At 35.0% G+C, this 24702-nt stretch overlaps 1 protein-coding gene across 3 annotated transcripts in view; it reads left to right on the forward strand.

Annotated features, from left to right (window-relative positions):
* The window catches only part of Tex16 (testis expressed gene 16), a 373047-nt gene that overhangs the window by 187521 nt on the left and 160824 nt on the right, over positions 1-24702 (forward strand). For all 3 annotated transcript variants that reach the window (NM_001417287.1, NM_001417288.1, NM_001417289.1), the window contains 2 exon segments: positions 19786-19895; positions 20308-21704. In NM_001417287.1, the coding sequence (NP_001404216.1) occupies positions 19786-19895; positions 20308-21704 (1507 nt within the window).

The following is a 24702-nucleotide window of genomic DNA, read 5'->3' on the forward strand; positions in this document are numbered from 1 at the left end:
GCCCTGGGTCCTGCTAAGACTGAACCCCCAGTGAACGTGATTGTTGGGGGGAGGGTGGCAATGGGGGGATGATGGGGAGGGGAACACCCATAAATAAAGGGACGGGGGAGGGGGATGTTTGCCCGAAACTGGGAAAGGGAATAACACTTGAAATGTATATAAGAAATAGTCAAATTAATAAAAAAATAGAAAAAAAATGAAATTCACTAATGTTCTGTGACATCTACCTGATTTGTAATGCACCTAAACTTTTTATGATGCTAACTCCAGAGGACATTTGTTTCTATGCTAATGTCCCTTTTTATTATTCATGTAGTTTTTAGTCTTTGAGAAATTTGTACAAGTGATCACTATGTTTTGATCAAATCCAGCACACTCTCTCCTCTCCTATCATGACCTCCATCCCCCCCCCTTTAAAGCATAACCTGTTCAGTTAAGCTTCTTACTATGTGCATGAATTTTAGCAACGTATAGAAAAATGGGAAGTCTCTTACGGACTGCATTCTTAAAGAAAATCAGTTGACACATTACTAATTTCTCAATTTTATGGTTACTCCATTTAAATCACACATATCTAAAGATTCAAAGCTGGTAACTACAGTTGATGGAGGAAATGCAGCTTTTGTCTTCCTGCATCTGGAATAACTCACATGGGACAATTATTTTCAGTTCCTGTGAAATTCATAGTTTGATCTTTCTTATACTTGAATACTATTTCATTTTGTATGTGAACCACATTTTCATTAACTATTCAGCAGTTGAAGGATATAAAGGTTGTTTCGACTTTCTAAGTATTTAGAATACTTTCTTGGGCTTGTTCATTGCAAGTATCTGTAGTAGAATACCAATTGTTCCCCTCCTTACTGGCATGCTATATTAGGAATCCTATTAATTTTTTGTTTGTTAATTTTACATTCTGTCACTTTGCTGAATGTGTTTTCCAACTTATAAGAGTTTTAGGAGTCTTTAGAGTCTTTTATGTAGAAAGACATTATCTGCAAATAAGTATATTTGACTTCATCATTTCCAATTGGTATCCCCATCATCTCTTGTCTTAAGACTTCAAGCACTATATTGAATAGAAAATTGATGACTCAAGGTATGATCTACTTCTAAACAATGAGGTAAGGGTTATTGTTACTAAGGGAGTTCCTCATCCCTCAAGAAGATTCTGCAGCAGCCATGAACCTGTTCTATCTCCTGAAATTCAGCATCATAAAGTCTTTTAACTCCTAGTATTTTCTGTATTCTTTCCTACCACATGTATTCTACTCTCCCTTCTATTTTTAATTCATGTCCTTTATTTTCCTGGTGATGTAGAAAGAAGCTTCTTTGATGGTGAAACCTACACTTCTCTGTTGATATATGTATTGAGAAAACAGAACCAGAAATTACACTGTTTTAGAAAAGTGGAGATACGAGGTTCTCCTTTCAAGTTTTGAATTCTCCAGGCACAAGTAGTTGGCTATGTTTATGGTACTAGGCATTGCCTCATGTTAAGTGAGCCTGGACTGCAATTAGATAGTTGCAGTTAATGCCAAGATATGTGTCACTATTGCACCTGTACAGATAGATACCTTGCTATGTTAGTACTTGTTATATAGTTCACAGGCATGACAGATTGGTAGAATTGGTTGCTTTCTTCCCTTAACAGTTTGCTATCAACTTTCAGTTCCATGAAAGTGAGTCCTTAAAGATAAGGCTTTTAAGTCAGTTTCAACTCCTATCTTCATATATGTATGTATTATATGTAAATTTCAGTATATATATATATATATATATATTAAGTAGGTTGTAAGATAATAGGTTTATATACACCTTTCCTTGAATTAGCCCTCCTGACCTAAATCTCTCTATTTTTTTCAGCCCTTCACTTTCTTTTTGTCCATGCCCAGTTTTGCAACTCAATACTTTCATTTCATTTATAATGCACATCTACTATGCCCCTCTTAATGTGCCACTCTAAAGTTCCCTTTGTAGTTTTCTAGCTTCCAATTGTATTCCAAGTTAAACACACAGAGCAAACCGTTTGATGCTGGGATATACGTGGAAGAAAGAACGTATGACATGTGTTTCTGGACATGAGTTACCTCACTTTTTATTTTTCCAGTTCCATACATTCACCTGCTAATTTAATTTTTTTTAGCTGAGTAATATTCTGTGGTGTATACATATTATATTTTTCTCAACCACTCATCTGTTGGTTGACATTTACTTTGACAACATTCTCTAATGTGTCTAGAGTGCCTGTGAACATGGATGCGCAAGTGTCTTCTGCAGAAGAACATCAAGTGTATGCCCATCAGTGGTATAGCTAGATTAAGAAGCCCCCAGAGTTATTTCTAAAGTGGCTAAAATAGTTTACAGTCCCCAATAACAGTGGATAGTAGTTCCCCTCTTGCAACAGCCAAGCCAGCATTTGCTCTCATTTATTTTCCTAATGATTACCATTCTGAATTGGGTGAGATAGAATCTTACAGTAGTTTTAATTTTAATTTACTGCTATCTAAGGGTGTTGATCAGTTTTAAACTATCTCTTAACTTTCAAGAGTTTTCTTAGGCTGGAGAGATGGCTCAGCATTTAAGAGCACTGACTGCTCTTCCAGAGGTCCTGAGTTCAATTCCCAGCAACCACATGGTGACTCACAACCATTTGTAATGATATCTGATGCCTTCTTCTGGCATGGCTGAAGACAGTAACAGTGTATTCACATATATAAAAATAAATGTTTAAAAAAGTTTTCTGTTCAGATCCTGCCCTGATATTAGTTGATTTTGTGTGGTTCTTATAAAACACCATGACGAAGACAACTCAGAAGAGTTTATTCTAGCTTATACTTACAGGGGATAATGTCAGGGACAATGTGACAATGAGCATGGTATTAGGAACAGGAAGCTACAAACAGGAAGCATAGAGATAAAATTAAAAGAGAAGTATTTTCATTTCAAAGCTGGCCCCAGTCACATACTCCTCCAACAAGTTTGCACCAACTGAAACTCCTCCAAAACAGTGCTATCACCGGAAGACTATGTGTTCTAATACCTGAGACTATGAGGAATATTTCTCATTCAAACCACCATACTGAGTTAGTTTATATTCTTAATTTCACACAACATTGGATCATCTGGTAAAGGTAAAGAACTTCCATTAAAGAATTTCCTCAATAATGTCGATTTATGGCCATGTCTGTTAGTGACTGTTTTGATGTGAGAGAGCTCAGCCCACTGTAGGCTGCACCATCTTTAGAAAAAGTTGTTCGTGCGTGTGTGCGTGTGTGCGTGTGTGCGTGTGTGTGTGTGTGTGTGTGTGTGTGTGTGTGTGTGTGTGTGTGTGTGCGTGTGTGTGTGTATGTATGAGAAGGAGCCAATAAACACGTAACCAACATTCCTCCATGGTTTTTGACTCATTTTCTGCCCCAAATTTACCCAATAATGGATTATGGCCTACAAACTAAATAAGTATTTTTCTCTCCAAGTTTAATATTCTTTTAAAAATTGTTTTATTTATTTATTCTATATAAGTACACTGTAGCATCACCAGACACACCAGAAGAGAGCATCAGATCTCATTACAGATGGTTGTGAGACACTATGTGTTTACTGGGATTTGAACTTAGAACCTTTTTAAGAAGATTCAGTGCTCTTAACTACTGAGCTTTCTCTCCGTAGCCCCATGTTGATTTTAATCGTGGTATTTATCATAGCAACAGAAAAACAAACTAGACGAGTTTTGTATCCCACTTTTTTGTGGCATTATTTTCTTAAAGTTTAGCTTTTTAGATTTTTCTATGTTCTAAATAGTCATGCTCTTTCTGTTGCATGTGTAGCTAGCAAAGATATATTCTTCATTGTTTGACCTGCCTATTCATTTTGTTAGTTTCTTTTGCTGTTCCAGTTTTCTGAGATTTCATTTGTCAGTGACTGCTCTCATTTCCTTTATTACCAAGATCTTACTTAGAAGTCCCTTTCCTGTGACAAATTTGAAGCATAATCATCCTTCCAGTAGTAGCTGCAGGGTATCATATCTTAGGCTAAGGATGTTGAATCCTTGGGAGATGAGTTTTATAATAGTAAGAGATAAGGATTAAATTGTGTGGTTATGCTTTTTAAAACCAAGTTTTCTTAGCAGTATTTGTTTAAGATTTTGGCTTTTTTCCAATGTATATTTTTGGTGTTTTTGGCAAATTTCACACAACTGTAATTGCATGGAATAATATTTCTGGATTCTGAATTCTATTCCGTTAATCTATATTGCTATTTTTGTACAACGATTGTTTTTTGGTTATCCTTTTTCTTTTGTGTCTCTGAATTAATTTTTTGAATTATGTCTATGAAGAACATCATGGGAATTTTGATTGAGATTGTATTGAATCCATACATTGCCTTTTGTAGGTTGACCCTTTTCACAAGAGTGATTTCTCTATGAATGACTATGAAATGTCTTTTCATCTTCTAGTTCTTTACTTATTAAGTATCTTAAATTTTTGTTGTAGAGGTCTTTCACCTCTTTATGTATATTTATTTACAAGTTTGGGTTTTATGAATGGATGTAAGCATATGTGTTTTTGGATGCACCTTTATATATGTATGTGTATATGGATATAAATATAAACATCCCATACTCTTTAACATTTCAAACACTGAAAATTTAGTCTCTTTAAAATAAAATGTCTTTGTGAAAGTCTAATACCTCTTTAAAAGTTTAAACTTCCTATATGTAGGCTCATATAAAATGAAAATTAAATACCTTCTCACTTCAAGAGTCAGGACAGTCACAATCTGAATAAAGCAAAGCCGGACTAGAGCAGTGCAAATAACTCAGTGTCCAGTATCTGGGATTAACTCACAAACTTTTGGTATCTCCAGAGGGCTTGGGTCACTTCTCTGGCTCTGCCATATTATATACAAGCTATGTCTTTGGGGCTCTGGGTGGCTCCATTGCATTGTTGTTGCTACTCTTGGTGATCATGGTATTTGCATCTCCAAAAATTCTGGGGTCTTTTCCTTCAACTTGGATACACTTTTACCGGTAACTTCTAACTGGCTTTCTTCAGAAACTATAGTCCTCAAACAGTGCCAAGCCTCTGCTATTCTATATGACCTCTTCAATGCCAGTACATGTAGGTGACCCTTACACTACCAAGTTTGGCTGCTAGCACAAAGTATACCCTTGGTTGCCTTGGCAGCACAGTTTCTGTGTGTAGACCCTGGGGAAACATTTCCCAGATTTCACTTCAGTGATACTGGACTCTTCTTAATCCTTGCTAATTTTTCAGCACCAGTTGACCAGCATCCATTGTTCCAAGAAGACAGAGGTTCTGGTCTCTTGTCAAATTGCTGCTGATTCTTCAGTTCTAGATAATCAGACACCACAGATACTTAACAAAAAGGGCCCATTAGGGTCTTTGCCTCTGTTTGAAACTTAACAAGCCAGGCCTCCATTGTCTATACTGCTCTCAACATTCTTAATTTAAGAGCTCCGAAAGAGCCCACCAACCTCAATGACTTCCTGAACAAAGCTCCAAAGACCTTCCACAATCGCCCGCAAAACAACATGATAAGGTCTGTTACAGCAATACCAAAATTCTGGTACCAAATTGTCTAAGTTAGAGTTGCTGTTACTCATGACTGTGCTACCTAATCTGGGACCTTTGTGGTTTCATAGGAATTTTAGGACAGGTTTTTTTTTTTTTCTGAAGAAAAGTCTTTTTATTGGGGAATTGAATCCATTGATGTTGAGAGACATTAGGGACCAATGATTGTTGCTTCCTGTTTTGTGGTTGTTGTTGTTGATAATGTTAGAGGTAGAATTATGTTTTTTGTGTTTCTCTTCTATTGGGTTTGTTGTGAAAAGATTAATTTCTTGCTTTTTCTTGGGTGTAGTTTCCTTTATTTTGTTGGGCTTTCCATCTGTTATCCTTTGTAGGGCTTGATTTGTGGAAAGATATTGTGTAAAGTTGGTTTTGTCATGGAATATCTTGGTTTCTCCATCTATGTTAATCGAGAGTTTAGTTTGTTTTGCTGTCTCTGACAGCGGCTTGAGCCTCCTGTAGGTCTGCCTGTCAGCCCTCCTATAGACCTGTTTTCTTTGAAACTGGGAAAAAAGAGTCCTGCTTTCAGGTGTGTAGGAGCTCCTGGAGACTGACATTCAGCTCTCAGTGCAGGCAGAATCCCAAATTGTCCTGCCCCTGACTGCTCCTAGTTCCCTGTGCCCTGTGGGCACAGATGGCAGTAGGTGATTTCCTCTTAAGTCAAGAATGTGGGGAGAAAGTAGTTGTTTCCTCTGAGGTATCAGGAGTTTCTGCAGTTCTCTAAAGTTTTCTTTAGAGAGATCATTCACTTCCTTAGTAGGTTCATTTCTAGATATATTTTCTCTGAGGCTAAAATGGGAGTGTTTCCATGCTCTCCTTCAATATGTGTTTGTTTTTCGTGTATAGGAAACCAATTGAGCTGTGTATGTTGATTCTGAAACCTGACACACTGATAAATTATCATTTCTAAAAGTTTTCTGGTAGAATTTTGGGATCTATAATGCATGATCTCTAATAATATCTGCAAGTAGGGATAATTTGCCTTCTTTCACTCTTTGTATCCCTTTAATTTCTTTCTTTTGCCTTGATTTCTCCAGCTATCATCATCATCGTCATCGTCATTGTCATTGTCATTGTCGTTTTCTTCTTCTCCTCTTCCTCATACTCCTTCACCTTATTTCATTTTTTAAATAAATTAAGGACTTGATGTAGATCTTCTTTGAATGATTGGAAAGCTTCTACTGTAAATCCAATCCATCTGGGCATGATTTTTTTTTGTGTGTGTGAGAAGGCTTTTTATTGGTATTTCAGTCTCCTTATTTGTAAACATCTGTTAGATTATGGACTTCTTGATTTAATTTTTTGGGGGTTTGGACTGATTTAGGAAATCATCCATTTATTTTGTATTTTTCAGCAATATAGATTTTTATATTTCTTTATTGCTTTCTGAATTTCTTTGATGTCTCTTATTATGTTTCTCTGATCATTTTTGATTCTTTTAATTTGGGTTCTCTCCTTCTTTTGGTTAGTTGTGTTGTAGATCTGTCCATATTGTTTACGTTTTCAAAGAAGTAGCTCTTAGATTTAATAATTCTTTGCATTTCTTTGTTCCATTGACCTCTTCTCTGATTTTTATCATTTCTTGTCATCTACTGGATATGGTGTATTATTGAGTCATTTATTTGAACACTTTATGATTTTTTTTAAATATAGGCACTTAGAGCTATACATTTCTCTCACAGAAAGTGCTTTCATTATGTCCAAAAGATTTTGTGGTATGTGTTTTTTATTTTCATTTCGTGCCAGTAATTTCTTTCTTTGATTTTTTTCTGTGACTTCAAAATAATCCAGTAATGAGTAGTGTAGTGTTGCTGAGTTTGTGGATTTTCAAGTAATCTGTTTGCTGCCAAGGCAGTTTCCAGTATTATTGCATTTTGGTCAGATAGGCTTCAATGACTTCAATCATTTTGATTTTGAAATGATTTGTTCTGAGATTCAGGATATGTTCTATTTTAGAAAAGTTTCCAACTGGTACTGAGTGAATTCTTTGGTGTTCTGTTGGAATATTCTGTGGATATCTGTTAAGTCCATGTGCTGTATCAATTCTGATGTTTTGTTTTCTTTTGTTGTTTTGTCTTGATGACATACATTTTTTGAGAAAGTGTTGTGTTGAAGTCACCTACTATGAAGGGATTGTTGTTAATCTGTGCCTAATACCAGCAGTATATTTTTATAAAATTGTGTACCCCTGAGTAAACTCCTCTTTGTTAAATGTTTTCTTGATTAGAATGATATATCCCTCTTTATATATTCTGATGAGTTTTAGTTTGAAGTGTATTTTTGTCAGATATTAGTATAGTGACATCTCCTTACCTCATAATCCCGTTTAATTGTAGTACTTTTATCCATCATTTTACTTTTTAGATGTTACCCATTTTTAAACCTAACATATGTTGCATATAGGAAGCAGATAGATAAATTTTTTGTCTTGATTAATTTTGTCTGTCTTTTGATTAAAGAATTGATGCTATTGATATTTAAAGTTATTGAATATGTGTTGTGAGCATCATAGTGCTGTTTATTTTTGTTGTTTGTGTTCTCAGTGGTTCATTGTGTCTTAATAATTATAACTTCTTAGTTCCTTTCATAGTCTGCTATGCCCATTCCTTTCCTCAGCACTAAATATGTGTATTCCTTATATTTTCCTTGGTTTGGTTTGTGATGTGTTGTGCCTGTGCCTGTGCCTGTGCCTGTGCCTGTGTCTGTGCCTGTGCCTGTGCCTGTGTGTGTGTGTGTGTGTGTGTGTGTGTGTGTGTACATGCCTTGTTTCTGTCCTAGAAAATTTTTCTTTCTCCTTTAATCATGGTTGATAGTTTTGATTGATATATTATTTTAGGTTGGCTGTCTTGGCTGTCTTTTGGGACTTGGCATTTATTGCTCCGGCCTCTTCTACATTTCAGTGTTTCCACTGAGAAATCATTTTTTTTTAAAAAATGGGGTTTCTTTTATATGAGATTTACATTGTTTTTCTCTTTCAGGTTTTATTATACTTTCTTTGTCATGTATGTTTAATGTATTCTATATGATATGCTGTGCATATTTTCTTTTCCAATTGTGTCTCTTTGGTGTTCTGTATACTTCTTTTATTTGTATGGTTATTTCTTATTTCAGAGAAGTTTATTTCAATGATCCTGTTGGAGGCATGTGATATCCCATTAATTTAGATTTCTTTTCTCTTGTCTATGCTTGTAATTCAAAAGGTTTCTTTTTCATGGTGTCCCACATTCCCTGTATATTCCGTTCCTGGTTTTTGTTTTTAATTTTCATGTTCCTTGATTATTTTATCTTGATCCTCTATTATAACTTTGAGGCCTCATACTCTGCCTCCTTTCAATTTTCAGTTTGGGTGTTGTTCTTTTTTTCAACTATGACATCACTTCAAATTAAATCTTCAATCTTTCTATCTCCTGATTGGATTCCATTCTTATATCATGAACTTTTTTTATTTCTATGATCCTTATGTGTGGTTTTTTTTTGGGGGGGGGAGCACCGCTTGTTTATTTTCTTTAAACTCATCTTGATTTCATTGAGATATATTTCTTTTTTTCTTTTATAAATTTTTTATTACTCATTTCATTTGTACCACATTTTCTGAAACTATTCCTCTGTTAAGGCCAATAAAGAAAAATGAAAAGGTGAAAGGGGAAATGATGTAATTATATTAAAAATTCATAAAAAGAATGGGTCAATTTGCATTCTTCTACGTGGAGACAGGGCCATTTGTTGAAAATGCTCTTTTTTCTACTACATGGTTTTAGCTTCTTTATCAAAGATCATGTGACCATATGTGTGTGGGCTCATTACTGGGTCTTTAATTTTATTCCATTGATCTACTTGCCTGTGTCTGTACCAATGCCATGCAGTTTTTAATCACTATTGCTCTATAGTACATCTTGAGGATAGGGAGGTGACCTCTTTTATTGTGGAAAATAGTTTTTGCTATCCTAGTTGTTTACTATTCCAAATTAATTTGAGAATTTCTCTTTGTAACTCTATGAAGAATTGAGTTGGAATTTTGATGGGAATTGCATAGAATCTGTAGATTGCTTTTGGCAAAATGACCTGTTTTACAGTATTAATCCTGCCATTCAATGAGCATGGGATATCTTTCCCTCTTCTGAGGTCTTCTTTGATTTCTTTCTTCGGGGATTTGAAGTACTTGTCATACAGATCATTCACTTGCTTGGTTAGAGTCAAACCAAGATATTTCATATTATTCGTGACTATTGTGAAAGGTGTTGTTTCCTTCATTTCTTTCTCTGCCTTTTTATTCTTTGAGCATTGGAAGGCTACTGATTTGTTAGAGTTAATTTTATGCCCAGAGAACTTATTTATCAGCTCTCTGGTTGAATTTTTGGGGTCGCTTATGTATTTTATAACATCATCTGCAAATAGTTTTATCTTCACTTTCTCCCTCCCAATTTGTATTTCTTTGATTTCTTTTTCTTGTCTAATTACTCTGCTAGAACTTTGATTACAATATTGAATAGATAGGGAGATAGTGGGCATCCTTGTCTTGTCCCTGGTTTTAATAGGATTGCTTTGAGATTCTCTCCATTTTGTTTGATGTTGGCTATTGGCTTGCTGTTTATTGCTTTTATTATAGTTAGGTATGGGCCTTGGATTCATGATCTCTCCAATACCTTTAACACAAATTGGTGTTGTATTTTGTCAAAGGCTTTTTCATTATCTAATGTGGTGATCATGTGTTTTTCCTTGAGTTTGTTTATATTGATGATGGATGGTCATTTTGATGTGTTCTTGGAGTCAGTTTGTGAGAATTTTATTGTGTATTTTTGCATCGATATTCATAAGGGAAATTGTCTGTAGCAATATTTCTATGTTGGTTCTTTTTGTGGTTTAGGTATCAATGTAACTGGGGCTTTATAGAAATAGAAATAACTGAGTAGTGTTCCTTCTGTTTCTATTTTATGGAATAGTTTGAAGATTATTGGTATTAGTTATTCTTTGAAGGAGTGATAGAATTCTGCACTGAAACTGTGTGTCCCTTGGCTTTATTTGTTTGGGAGACTTCTACTGAGTGCTTCTATTACCTTCGGGGCTATGGGGCAGTTTAGATGGTTTATCTGGTCCTGATTAATTTTAGTACCTGGTATCTGTCTAGAAAATCATCTATTTCATCCAGGCTTTCCAGTTTTGTTGAGTATAGACTTTTATAGAGGGTTCTCATTATTTTTTTAATTTCCTTATATTCTGTTGTTCTGTCTCCCTTTTCATTCCTGAATTTGTGTATTTGGATACTGACTCTGCCCTGTAGTTAGTTTGTCTAAGGATTTATCTATCTTGTTGATTTTGTCAAAGAACCAGGTCCTAGTTTTTTTGATTCTTTGTATAGTTCTGTTTGTTTCTACTTGGTTGATTTCAGCCCTGAATTTGATATTTCTTTCTTTTCTTTTTGTTCTAGAGCTTTCAGTTGAGCTCTTAAGTTTCTGGTGTATGATCTCTCCAATTTTTTATGGAGGTACTCAGAGCTATGCGTTTTCCTCTTAGCACAGCTTTCAGTGTGTCTATAAGTTTGGATATGTTATGCTCACATTTTCATTGAATTCTAAAAAGTCTTTAATTTTTTTCTTTATTTCTTCCCTGACCAAATTATAATTGAGTAGATAGTTGTTCGGCTTCCATGTTTATGTGGGCTTTCTTTTGTTTTTGTTTTTATTGAAGACCAGGATTAGTCCATGGAGGTCTGATAGAATACATGGGATTAATTCAAAATTCTTGTATCTGTTGAGGTTTGTTTTGTGTCTGAGTCAACTTTTGATAAGGTGCCATGTGGTGCTGAGAAGGTATATTATTTTGTTTTAGAGTGAAATGTTCAGTAGATATCTGTTAAATACATCTGGCTCATAACTTCTGTTAGTTTCACTGTATCTCTATTTAGTTTCTGTTTCCATGATCTGTCCATTGTGAGAGTGGAGTTTTGAAGCTTCCCACTATTATTGCGTGAGGGTCACTGTGTGCTTTGACCTTTAGTAACATTTCTTTTACAAATGTGGGCACCCTTGTATTTGGGGCAGAGATGTTCAGAATTAAGAGTTAATCTTCATGAATTTTTTCTATGATAGGTATGCCATGTCCTTCACCATCTTTTTTGATAACTTTCAACAAAAGTCTATTTTATTGGATACTAGAATGCCTACTGCAGCTTGTTTCTTGGGAACCATTTGCTTGGAAAATATTTTCCCATCCTTTTACCTTGAGGTAGTGTCTGCCTTTAACTCTGAGGTGTTTTTCCTGTATTCAGCAAAATGCTGGATACTGTTTTAAGTATCCAGTTTGTTACCCTATGTCTTTTATTGGGGAATTGAATCCATTGATGTTGAGAGACATTAGGGACCAATGATTGTTGCTTCCTGTTTTGTTGTTGTTGTTGTTGTTGTTGTTGTTGTTGTTGTTGATAATGTTATAGGTGGAATTATGTTTTTTGGTGTGTGTGTTTCTCTTCTATTGGGCTTGTTGTGAAAAGATTAATTTCTTGCTTTTTCTTGGGTGTAGTTTCCCTTATTTTGTTGGGCTTTCCATCTGTTATCCTTTGTAGGGCTTGATTTGTGGAAAGATACTGTGTAAAGTTGATTTTGTCATGGAATATCTTGGTTTCTCCATCTATGTTAATCAAGAGTTTTGCTGGATATATTAGCCTGGGCTGGCATTTGTGTTCCCTTAGGGTCTGTATGACATCTGCCCAGGATCTTCTGGCTTTCATAGTCTCTGTTGAGAAGTTTGGTATAATTCTGATAGGACTGCCTTTATATGTCATTTGACCTTTTTCCTTTACTGGTTTCAATATTCTTTGTTCTGTTAATTTGGTGTTTTAAATATTATGTGATGAGAAGAATTTCTTTTCTGGTCCAATCTGTTATTTGTTCTGTAGGCTTCATTTATGTTTATGGGCATTTCTTTCTTTAGGTTAGAAAAGTTTTCTTCTGTAATTTTGTTGAAGATATATGCTGCCCCTTTGAATTGGAAATCTTAACTCTCTTCTATATCTATTACACTCAGCTTTGGTCTTTTCATTGTGTCCTGGATTTGTTTTAAAATTGGGGCTTTTGTTTTTTGTATTTTCCTTGACTGTTGTCTTGATGTCTTCTATTTTATCTTTTGATGTTGAGATTCTCTCTTCTATCTCTTGTATTCTGTTGGTGATGCTTGCATCTATGACTCCTGTTTTTTTCCTAGGTTTTCCATCTCCAGGACTGAATCCCTTTGAGTTTTCCTTAATGATTCCATTTCCACTTTTAGATTCTGGACAGTTTTGTTTAATTCCTTCACCTGTTTGATTGTGTTCTCTATTTCTTTAAGGAATTTATGTGTTTCCTCTTTAAGGGCTTCTACTTGTTTACTTGTATTCTCCTATAATTCTTTAAAGGAGTTAAAATCTTCTATCATTTTCATAAAATGAGAATTTAGAACTGAATCCTGCTTTATAAGTGTGTTGTGCTATCCAGGACTTGGTGTTATGGAAGAACTGGGTTCTGTTGTTGTCAAATCAAATTGGTTTCTGTTGCTTATATTCTTGTTCCTGCCTCACACCATCTGATTATCTTTGGTGATGTCTGGCTTCCCTGTCTGTGACTCGAGCTTGTCCTTCCTGTGAGCTTGTGATCCTGTGATCCTATGATCCTGGATGTGTCAGAATACCTGGGGAATTGAGCTGCAACTGGGTATGGGCCATGTTGTATCATGTGCAGCAGTAGGGCTCTGCTCCTGACACAAGTGGGAACCAGAAGGCATGTGGATCTTCCTTGTTTTCTCTTTAAACCTGAATATTTGGAGGATGCTTATTGTTCTTCTTTAAGTTTATGTCATGAAGTTCATCTAGGTAATTGCTGTGGCAAGCATTTCTATAGTAGTAGTAGGATTTAACAAGAGCATATTGACTTGATCTTTTAATATTGTTCTTATGCTTGTGATGTGATATGAACATGTAGACTTCATTAGTTTTGATTTTGAAAGGAGAAAGTGTGGGAGAAGGTTAGGTCTCGAGGTTGAAATGATTTGCATGGAATGAAGTCGTTTTAGCAGATAGGATTAGCATTATATAAAATATGTGCTTTCTGTTCTATACTGACAATATAGGCATAGATAATACTGAGTAGAAAAGTTGCTATGATATTTGAGAGGCCTGTGGTATAGAGGAAAGTTAGGGGAGATAGTGGCAAAGCCTACAGCTCCTCTGAAGTGAAGACAGAGAAGTCTACCCTAGGCTGGTGTACTAGGTGTGGTACTCAGACTAAATCTGGTATGTTTTGGAAAATGTCATGGACAAAAAGGTCAAGGATATTGAGATTTCTCAGACACTCAACCATCATCCAAGCAGCTGTTCCAAGGCCCCAAAACATATACAGTAGAGGACTTCCTGGTCTGACCTCAGTGGGAGATGATACACCTTAACCCTCAAGAGACTTGAGGCCCTCCAGGGGTTTGGGATGTCTGCTGGGAGGCATCCTCTTAGAGACAGGGGGAAGGAGGAATGGGATGAGGAACTGTGGGAGGGTGCACCAGCAGGATAGAAACATCTGGACAGTAAAAAATAAACGTAATAAAAAGAAGGAAAGGTTGGGGATACTCACCAAGCTAGACCCTGAAGGAGGATGTAGAAAGTAAGTTTATAATATGAATGAGTAAACGCTGCTAAAAGTCTTGTGGGTGTGTTCTGGTAGTATAGTGGGTCCTGTAGCCTAGATGTTGGCTACAGTGCTAGAGGAGGTGGTAGGCTCTTTTAGTTGTTCATATATTCTAGATACTAATCCTCTATATTAATATTCTAAGACATATATTTGGTAAAGCCTTTTCTCATTATGTCGACTGTCACTTTGCTTAAATAAGTGTCCTTTGCTATACTGAAATGTATAGCTTCATGAGGTCACATTTATTAACTGTTAGTCATAATGCCTGTAACATGTGTCTTTTTAAGAAATTCTTTTCCTGTTCCAGTGAGGTCAAACCTATTCTCTACTTTTCCTTTCTATAAGATTCAGAGATTTGTTTTTAGGTTTAGGTCATTGATCTATTTACTGTCGAGTTTTGTGCAGGGAGATAGTTATAGATCTACTTTTATTCTTCTACATGTGGCTATCCAGGATGACCAGCACATTTCTTGAAGATGCTATCCTTCCTCTAGTGTATTTTTTGTTTCTTTATTCAAATTGGGTATCTGTAGGTTTGGGGAATTATGTAGAATTCTTCAGTTAGATTCTGTTCATTAATGTTTGCCCACCTGTCTGCCTATCTGTCTCCGTCTGTCTCTCTATCTCTGCCCCCACATCCCTCTCCACCTCTCTCTGTATCTCTCTTTCTCAATGCTAGGACCATGCTTTTTGTATTACTGTAGCTCTATAACACATGTTGAAATCTGGACTGAACTGATGATGCCTCTAATAAATCTTTTATTATTCAGGATTATTTTTAGCTCTCCTAGATTTTTATGTTTTCATATGAAGTTGTAGATGGTTTTGTTCTTGTTTTTGCTTGTTTGGGTTTTTCTGTGAAGAATTGTGTTGGTATTTTGATACAGATTGGACTGATTCTGTAGGCTGCTTTTGGTAGATGCCGATTATAACAAAATTAATTTTATTGATCCATAAGCAAGGAATATATTTCCATCTTCTAATATCTTCTTCAGTTTCCTCTTCCTTCCATGTCATAAGCCTTTTATTACATGAGTCTTTTATTTACATTCTTAAATTTATGCCAGGATATTTTTTGAGGCTGTTGTGAAAGTCATTATTTCCTTGTTTCTTTTTTCTCTCTCTTTTCCATTTGATTATAGGAAAGCCATTATTTTTGTGTTAATTTTCTGTCTTAGTATGCTGAAAGCATTTATTAGTTGTCGAAGATTCCTGTAGGTTTCAAGGGTCTTTGTGTATATAAATTCTATTATCTTTAAATGGAGACACTTGGCCTTCATCCTTTCTGATTTGTATCCACTTGATCTCCTTCAGTTTTCTTACTACTCTAGCTAAATGCTGCATTAAGTTGGTATGGAGAACATATTTCCTTACTCTAGTCCTGATTTTAGTGACAATGTTTTGAGATTCTCTCCATCAAGGACGATGTTGGCTTTGGACTTACTGTTACTATGTCATGATCACTTCTTGCTGTCATTTTCTGAAATATAAGAGTCATGTTCAGAAAGTTGACACTTACGCCTGCCTATGAGTTGAAGTGCATGCCTATACTGTATTTTCTGCTAGCAAGTTCAAAGTATAAACAAAAACCTAAACCTAGAAATGGCACATATCCCAGACATATCACTCTTATGACACTATTCATAATATCCAAATTATAGGTTCATCCTAGGTGTTCCTCATTAGAAGAATGGATAAAGAAAATGTTGTATAGATGAACAATGGAATTTCATTCACCCATGTAGAAGAATGGAACTATATAATTTGCAATAAAATGGATGGAACTAGAGATAATCATATTAAGTGAAGTAAGGAGCCTCACACAAACATCACATTTTTCCCTAGAAAAATATGCATACACATACATACCTAATATGAAATTAAAGGGAGACAAATTGGTAAGATGGTCAGTTGAAAATGGGACAGGAGAGTGGGATGCAGTGAATATAGTCAAAGTACTTAAAGGAAAATGCAATTTGAACTTTTTCATTGTGTACATTGACTATATAATAAAAAATTTAGAACAGAAAAATAACAAAACAAAATAATAAAAACTAGCAACTGAAGAATTGGGGTTTAATAGTCTTTACTATATAAAACTTGAGAATAAGAGTCAGAAAACTTTTGAGTTCTTACACTTTTTAGATAGATGTTTAAAGGAATATATGTTATCTTTAATTTCTTCATCGTTTACCTTTTATAATACTGTATGAGATGACATAAAGGTTTCTTTAAACATCTTGAAACTCATGCTTTCTTCTGAGAAACTATATCTCAAACCTTTCATGTATTAACATCAATTTTGAAAAAGAATAGTATGGAAATTTTCTGGTATCCTACCTAAAGAACACATTATAGTTTATGTATATTATTATGTCTCATTCAAGTTACATTAAAGAAAGAAATCTCTTCACATAGATAAAATTAATTTTGGACATTCTTAAATATTCTTTTCTCTTCGTGTATTTTCTACATGTCTAAAAGTCACATTTGTTAGGCATTTTTACTTTAAGGTTTCTATTAAATCACTTGCATTAATTCTGATTTCTATTTTAAATTATTTTATTTATGTACATTCTAAATGTTGTTCCTCTTCCACTCACTTCTCCCAGAGTTTTTCACTTAATCCCCCCTCCCATTTTGCCTCAAAGAGGGTACTTTCTGACAACCACCCAACATGCACAACCCACACACACACCCAGCCCAAGGAATCGCTCCTCCTTTGGATGTCCAGGCTCTGCAGGATTAGGTAAATCCTCTCCCATTGAAGCCAGACAAGGCAGTGCTCTGCTACATATGTGCTGGGGGTCACTGCCTCAAGAGATCCCAGGGGTCTGGATTAGTTGAGACTGTTAGTCTTCCTATGGGGTTGCCATCCCCTTCTGATACTTTAATCCTTCTCCTAACTCTTGCAGAGAATGTCCCCAACTTCAGTTCAGTGGTGGACTGTAATTATCTGCATCTTTCTTCAGTCAGCTGCTAGTAGAGACTCTCATAGGACAGCCATGCTCAGCTATATATGTAAGCACACCACAGCATCAGTTATAGTGTCAGGATTTGATGCGTGGCTATGGGTCATATCCCAAGTTTAGGCCAGTCACCAGATGGCCTTTTCTTCAGTCTCTGCTCTAGTTTTGTTCCTGCATTTCTTTTAGACAGGATCTCTTCTGGGTCAAAAATTTTGAGGTGGGTTGATGACCAACATCCCTCCACTGGGGGATTTGGTTTGCAAGAATTCTACTGAGTATTTTTGCATCAAATTTTAAGCAATATTGGTCTGAATTTCTCTTTGTTTGGGCCTTTATGTGGGTTAGGTATCAGTGTACCTGTAGCTTCAGAGAACAAATAAGGTAGTGTTCCTTTTCCTTCAATTTCTCTTTTGTGGAACAGTTTGAGAAGTATTGGTATTAGCTATTCTTTGAAGGTCTGGTAGAATTCTGCACTGAAATGTTCTTGTTCTGGTTTTTGGTGGTTTGTTTGTTTTTTGTTTTGTTGCTGTTGTTGTTTGTTTTTTGTTTTTTGTTTATTTTGGTTGAGAGGTTGTTCATGAGTCCTTCTTTTTCCTAAGGATTTATCCAACTGTCTAGACAGTTTACCAGATTTTTATTTAACTTTGGTAGGTGGTATCTGTCTAGAAAATTGTCCATTCATCCATCTCATCAAGATTTTCCAGTTTTGTCAAGTATAGGCTTTTGTAGTAAGGTCTGATGATTTTTTAAAATTTCTTCAGTTTCTTTTGCTATTTATCCATTTTCATTTCTATTTTGTTAATTTGGATACTAACTCCATACCCTTTAGTTAATTTGGCTAATTGTTTACCTATCTTGTTGATTTTCTCAAAGAAACAGTTCTTGGTTTTGTGGATTCCTTGTATTGTTCTTTTTCTTTCTAATTGGTTGATTTCAACCCTGAGTTTGGCTGTTTCCTGCCATCTACTCTTCTTGAATGTGTTTGCTTCTTTTGCTTCTTGGGCTTTCAGGTGTGCTGTTGTTACTGTAGGATCTCTCCAATTTCTTTATGAAGACATTTAGTACTATGAATTTTTCTCTTAGCACTGCTTTCATTGTGTCCCATAAGTTTGGGTATGCTGTGTGCCTTCAGTTTTTTTTTTTTTTTGAATTCTAGAAAGTCTTTAATTTCTTTCTTTATTTCTTCCTTGAACAAGTTATTGAGTAGAGTGTTGTTCAACTTCCATGTGTATGTGTACTTTCTCTTGTTTTTGTTGTTATTGAAGTCCAGCCTTGGTCTGTGGCGATATGACAGGATTCATGGGATTATTTCAATCTTAATGTATCTTTTGAGGGTTGTTTCCTGTCCAATTATATGATCAGTTTTAGAGACAGTTCTATGAGGCGCTGAGAAGAAGATGTATTCTTTTGTTTTAGGGTGAAGTGTTTTGTACATATATCTGTTAAGTCCATTTGCTTCATAACCTCTATTAGTTTCACTGTGTCTCTGTTCAGTTTCTGTTTCAATGACCTGTACATTGGTGAGTGTGGGAGGTTGAAATCTCCCACTATTATTGTGTGTGGTGCAATGTGTGTTTTGAGCTTTAATAAAGTTTCATTTACAAATGTGGGTACCCTTGCGCTTGGAGAATAGATGTTTGGAATCAAGAATTCATCTTGGTGGATTTTTCCTTTGATGCGTATGAAGTGTCCTTCCCCATCTCTTTTGAATATTTTTGTTTGAAGGTAGATTTTATTGGATATTAGAATGACTAGTTTCTTGGGACCATTTGCTTGGAAAAAAGTTTTCCAGCCCCATACTCTGAGGTAGTGGCTGTTGTTGTTGTTGAAGTGTGTTTTTTGTATGCAGCAAAATGATGGATCTTGTTTACCTATACATTCTTAACAGAAGTCATTGTACTTGAACAAAACTTTACTTAACCTTGAGGAAGGAGAAATAAACAGGTTGTGTTGACTTAATTGAATAATCTATTATCACTTTAAAATATTCAATGGGAGAATTTAGAGTTAATAATCAAGGAAGAATCTTGAATTAGGAACTGATAAATTGTCACTTGATATAAAATATTTCCATCTCTGTTTTTCTAGAAGCATATGATCATTTGCATGTACTTCCTCATCTGTAACTGTTCTCTAAGTGTTGTTTGTTATATTTTTTTCTAAGCACATGTTAAATTAGCTTTTGTATGGAGACTGAGGTGGCCTACTCACATTCATAACAAGCAGCAGGGAGATTTTTTCTGAATACTAACTTGAAATATTTAACAAAGAGAACTTGCTTACTCCCTTTTGAATCAAATGCTACTTACGTGCAATCCAAAGACTGAGTTTCATAGAATTCTTCTTGTATTTAGGAGTGGAACCTAGTTTATAGGAACATAGATGATGAACAAACATCCCATGCTTTACCCTTATGCTCAATATTAATTCTGAGGTTTTACCCATAAATATTCTACAAAGCCTATCAATCACAAGTTTATAGCTAACCATGTTAATATCCTTTGTAGTCTAAATGTTTAATTTGCTGTATTTTGTGTTTAATTAAAAAATATACTTTATGATTTATTTCTTTTTCAGCCAGCGACTTCATCTATTTTATCATGTGACCCTCCTGTGCAATGTACATCTGTTCCAAATCAAGGAGTATCTGAGAGTTATTCATCTTCACAAAGAGTTGACTCTCCAAGGTAAATCTCATTAATAATCAGATCTACCTATGTACAATTTTCACCTAGACTTGAAAGAAAAAAATACATCTTCTTTCATTTTATACTACACTTTAAATATGTTACTTGATCCCTAAATACTGGTATATTGACTAGATAGAGACAAGAAAATCACATATTGACAAGAAAGTATTCTATTCTGAGAAATAAGTTTAGGTGTATTGGAAAATAGTTATTCTAAGGAAAAGATGCTAGTGGTTGTTAAATCAACACATTAATGTTTTTTTTAAAATGCTTAGTATTGTCTTTTGGTTCATATCAACAGAAGGACAATGTGCTCCATTGTATGGTCTTATGGAAGAATTAAATTAGAGCCATAATGATACCAACTGGTAAATATTTAAACATGTATTCATGTTTTTTTTTCTTTAAGTGATGAAGGAGCATTTACACTGGAATGTGACAAAGGATACAAATCTGAAACAGAAATCCAGAATACAGATTCATTTGAAACTTTAGGGGGTTCTTTTTATTATAAAACTCTCCAAGACCTAACAATAATTGAAAGTGATACTCCTCTTGTGGACTCTGGTTCTGAAAAGTGTGTGATTGATTCAGACTCCGACAGAGGTGTTGTCTCAGATTTTGAGTTAGAAGAACAATCTAAAGCCTCTGGATCCGTAATGTGGGGACTGGATTCTGACACAGAAAAGTCTCCAAGGGATTCACACTCTAGAAAACGCTTCTTTAAAGCAGAAACTTGTCAGCTGGATTCAATCTCCATTGAAGACTTGACCAAGACTGGGGAGCACCTGGTGAGAATTGAACAGTGCCAGATGGAATCTGGATCTCTGGAACATTGGATGCCTTCAGGATCAGAAAAGTCCCTGGAAGAGTCTAACTCTGAAAGATTCTCTGACTCTGACAATGAAAGGAAGAAAGAAGAAAAATTCCAAATGGCTTCAGCTTCTATAAAACGTCTGATAGAATCTGAAGAAACAAAGATGGAGAATGAAAATTTGTGGATGATCCCTGATTCTGAGAGTTATTCAGTGGACTCACACACAGAAAAAGATAGAACACCAATATCTAAAGTACATCTGATACAGGGTGATGAAACAGAAAAACCAAGAACTAAGAGATATATGGTGGACTCTGATTCTGAACCAAGTGAGACAGACTCAGATTCAGAAAGATGTGAACTAGCCTCAGCAGCTGTGAAATATTTCATGGATACACAAACATTTCACCACAGCAGTACTAGCAACCAGTTCCCAAAGGATTCGTGGTCTGAAAGTAGAACGGTAAATTCAGATTCTGAAAGCCCTGTCATGTCCTCTGATTCTATGAAATACATGAAGAAGGCTGAAACATGCAAAAGTACCTGCAATTTGGAAAGACTAAAGGTGGTTCACAAGTCTGAGTCTCTACAGAGCTGGTTAGATGCTAAAAGAAAACAATTAGAATCTGCTCATGCTGGATACTGGGATAGCTCCGGAAAATATCAGTTTACGTCTATAGTACCTCAAGAGAGCTTTGGAAAATGTCAGGGTGACCTTCAAACATTTCAGAGTATCACTGAAAAAAATGAAGTAGGCTCCAGTTCTGATAAACATCAGACACAATTTGGAAACGAAAGAGATCAAAATGAACCTGAAAGTAAAAGATACCTGAGAAAGGCAGAGAAAGGATTAGACAATGAGGGCTTTCAAATGGATAAGGAAAGAGAAGGATATCTTGTGGAGTCTGACCACCGTGATTCAGAAAATGAGACACACCTCCTAGAAGCACATCGGCTTGGTGCTCGTAGAAAGGAGAATCGTCCTCCAGGTAAGGTATAGTGTATGTGACCTCTAAAATATATTACACATTTTATTAATAACATCATGGCATTTTCAAAAATGGCAATAGCATTAATAGATTTGGTGCTGAAACCACTTAAGAAAACCCATAAGTGTTTCATAGACTAAATATCTTAATCCCAGATTTTTATTTCACTTTTAAAATTAGGAATATCGCCTTGCTTTAGGTGATTTTTTTATCTCTTTGTTTTAAAAGAAGTAAAGTGAAAATGTGTATAGAAACAATATGTATAGTGGCCTGTGAAACACTATTAAATTTAGCTCCCATCATTCTGTAACAGGTAAAAGGAGAGTTTTGCTATTTAGTTATTGTAAAAATATTTAAATACAGAAGTGTAAGCATATCAGCTTTCAAAGTATCTTTCATTTCTCATAAAGGCTTTCCTCAAGTTACATAGTTATCAATGCATAGTTTTCACTTACTTGTTACTCACATTTATTTTATCATAATATACCACTATAATCCTCAATTCCCTAGACAAGTGGTTCTTATCTTGTGGGTTGCGACCCTTTTTGGGGTCAAATGACATTTCACAAAGGTCACATATCAGATATCTTGCATATCAAATACTTAAATTAAAATTCATAACAGTAGCAAAGTTACAGTTATGATGTAGCAAGTAAAGTAATTTTATGATTCTGAGTCCCCACAACATGAAGAACTATACTGAAGCATCACAGTATTAGGAGGGCTGAGAACTACTGCCCTACACAATTTAATTAACTCATTAAAACAAATGTATATGCTTTAGATATAGGTACTATAAACTACTCTAAACATTTTATATGTATTGATTAGTATTGATTCAGTATTGCTAGTTAATTAATTCTCATAGGTTTTATATATACAAATTTATTAAGTCCTCCCAATACTAGAAGTTAGGTTACTATCATCGTCTTTATTTTAGTTTGGAGAAACTGAGGCACAAATAAGTAGCACAGTAAATAATAGAATGTGAACTCATACTTCAATGTTTATGTTGTTGATCATGAAGATGCAATTTCAGTCAACATCAAGAGGTATTTCCCATTGAGAACCATGGTAATAATAAGTACAAGTTATTTGTCTGGTACTCTGAACTTAGGCTTGTCTGAATATAGTGCCTTAGTTTACAAGCACAATTGTGGTAAATGCATTTTCACATTTTTATCCTCAGGGTTTTCTAGTTTATAAAAACAGATTTTAAAAATCTGAATGTTACCACATGCTTCTAATCCTAGTGTTGGGGTGGTAGACATAGAAACATTACTAAGGCTCCATGGGCAACCAATTAGTCTAAGATAATCAGAAAGCTATAGTTCTAGTTGAGTGGCTCTGTTTTAAAAACATGAAAATCTTCTAAGGCAAGACACTTGATGTTGACCTGTGACCTCTACCAATATGCATACACAAATGCACATCTATCTGCACATATATGTGCACCCATATCTGTAAGCAAGCACACATGAGTGTGTACAAAATAAACAGCAATAGCAATATAGTATGTATGTGTGTTCTACAAACATGAGAGAACTCTAGCTCAAAATAGACATCTTCATTTGTCACATAGGTAATTAGTGACCAAGCTAAATAGAGTACAGAAACTCCTAGTCTAGTGTTTTCTTAAATACATCTGTGAATTTAGAAAGCTTAGGAATACCTTAGTGTCACTATTGCTTTGACAAAACACCACTAATAAGGTAACTTATAGTAGGAAGCATTTAATTTGGGCTTACTTAACATTTTCAGCAGGTTTGTCTGTTATGTTGAGGAGCATGGCAAGAGGTAGGCAGGCAAGCTTAATACTCAGTTACTACCTGAGAGCTCACATCTGATCCAAAGTTTGCAGGTTGAGAAGGAGAATGAAATCGGCCTCTTGTGGGTGTTTTGGAGCTCAAAGCACACCCCTAGTGATGATACACATCCTCCAAAAATGTCAAACCTACTCCAACAAGGCCATATCTCATAATCCTTCTCAAACAGTTCCTCTTACTGGGGACCAAGCATTTAAACATATGAGCCTACAGGGGCCATTCTCACTCAAACCACCACACTGAGAAAATATTATTTGCTCTGAAACTGATCAGTTAAGTATGTTTTCTCTTAGTATGCTCATATCAAACTAAGATAAAATATACTTGTCAAATATCTTAATAATTAGCATAAAGCACATGTTGGTGTATGTCTAATCAGAAGACAGAAACACTTTCAAACATTTATTTAAAGTTTTGGAATGCTTGTTACTTACTTTTATTATATTTACACAAAAAGTATTTTTGTGTAAATATTAGTAGCAACATATCAACAGTTTTTTAAAAGAAAATGTATTCTAACATTTAGGAAATGTGGTATATTAAAGTCCTTTCTTCTCTAAATATAATCCTTTCTCAGTATGTTTTCTGCTTTGCTTTATATATAAACAATTTACAAAGTCTCAAAACTTTCAAATCTTATGGTCTAGAAATCTATGTAAATTTTGGAACTTTATAAAAATATTCTTTGATTTTACAAATACCATACATGTTGCCACTGGAATGCTTAATCACAATTTGTTATCTCTCAACTTATTTTGATAATGATAAACTTTTCAGTTTACTTAGTTAAGATAACATGCACTAAAAGTTCAAAAAATAGTCAAAAGTCATTTTGGGTGGGGGGTTTTGGAATATCTTGGATTCATCACTCAATGTTTATCAATGTTTACATTTAAAATATAAATTGATACTGCAAATGTGATTTTTTAAACCAACAATGAAAATTGAAATTTCAAAATATAAGGAAAGTGTTCTTAGTCACTTGTATGTCTTCTTTAACAAAATGTCTATTGATAAATTTGCTGGTTTTATATATCTGACATTTCCCTTTTTATTAATAAGTAAAATATGTTTATAACACAGACAGAAAATTTGTTCTTTGTGCTACTCATCTGCTGTTCATTTCAAAATGAGCAATAATTCTTACAGGAGGCATTTACCACATGTAGCCA

Source organism: Rattus norvegicus, chromosome X (genome assembly GCF_021556685.1).
Source record: "Rattus norvegicus strain SHRSP/BbbUtx chromosome X, alternate assembly SHRSP_T2T, whole genome shotgun sequence".
NCBI lineage: Eukaryota > Metazoa > Chordata > Mammalia > Rodentia > Muridae > Rattus > Rattus norvegicus.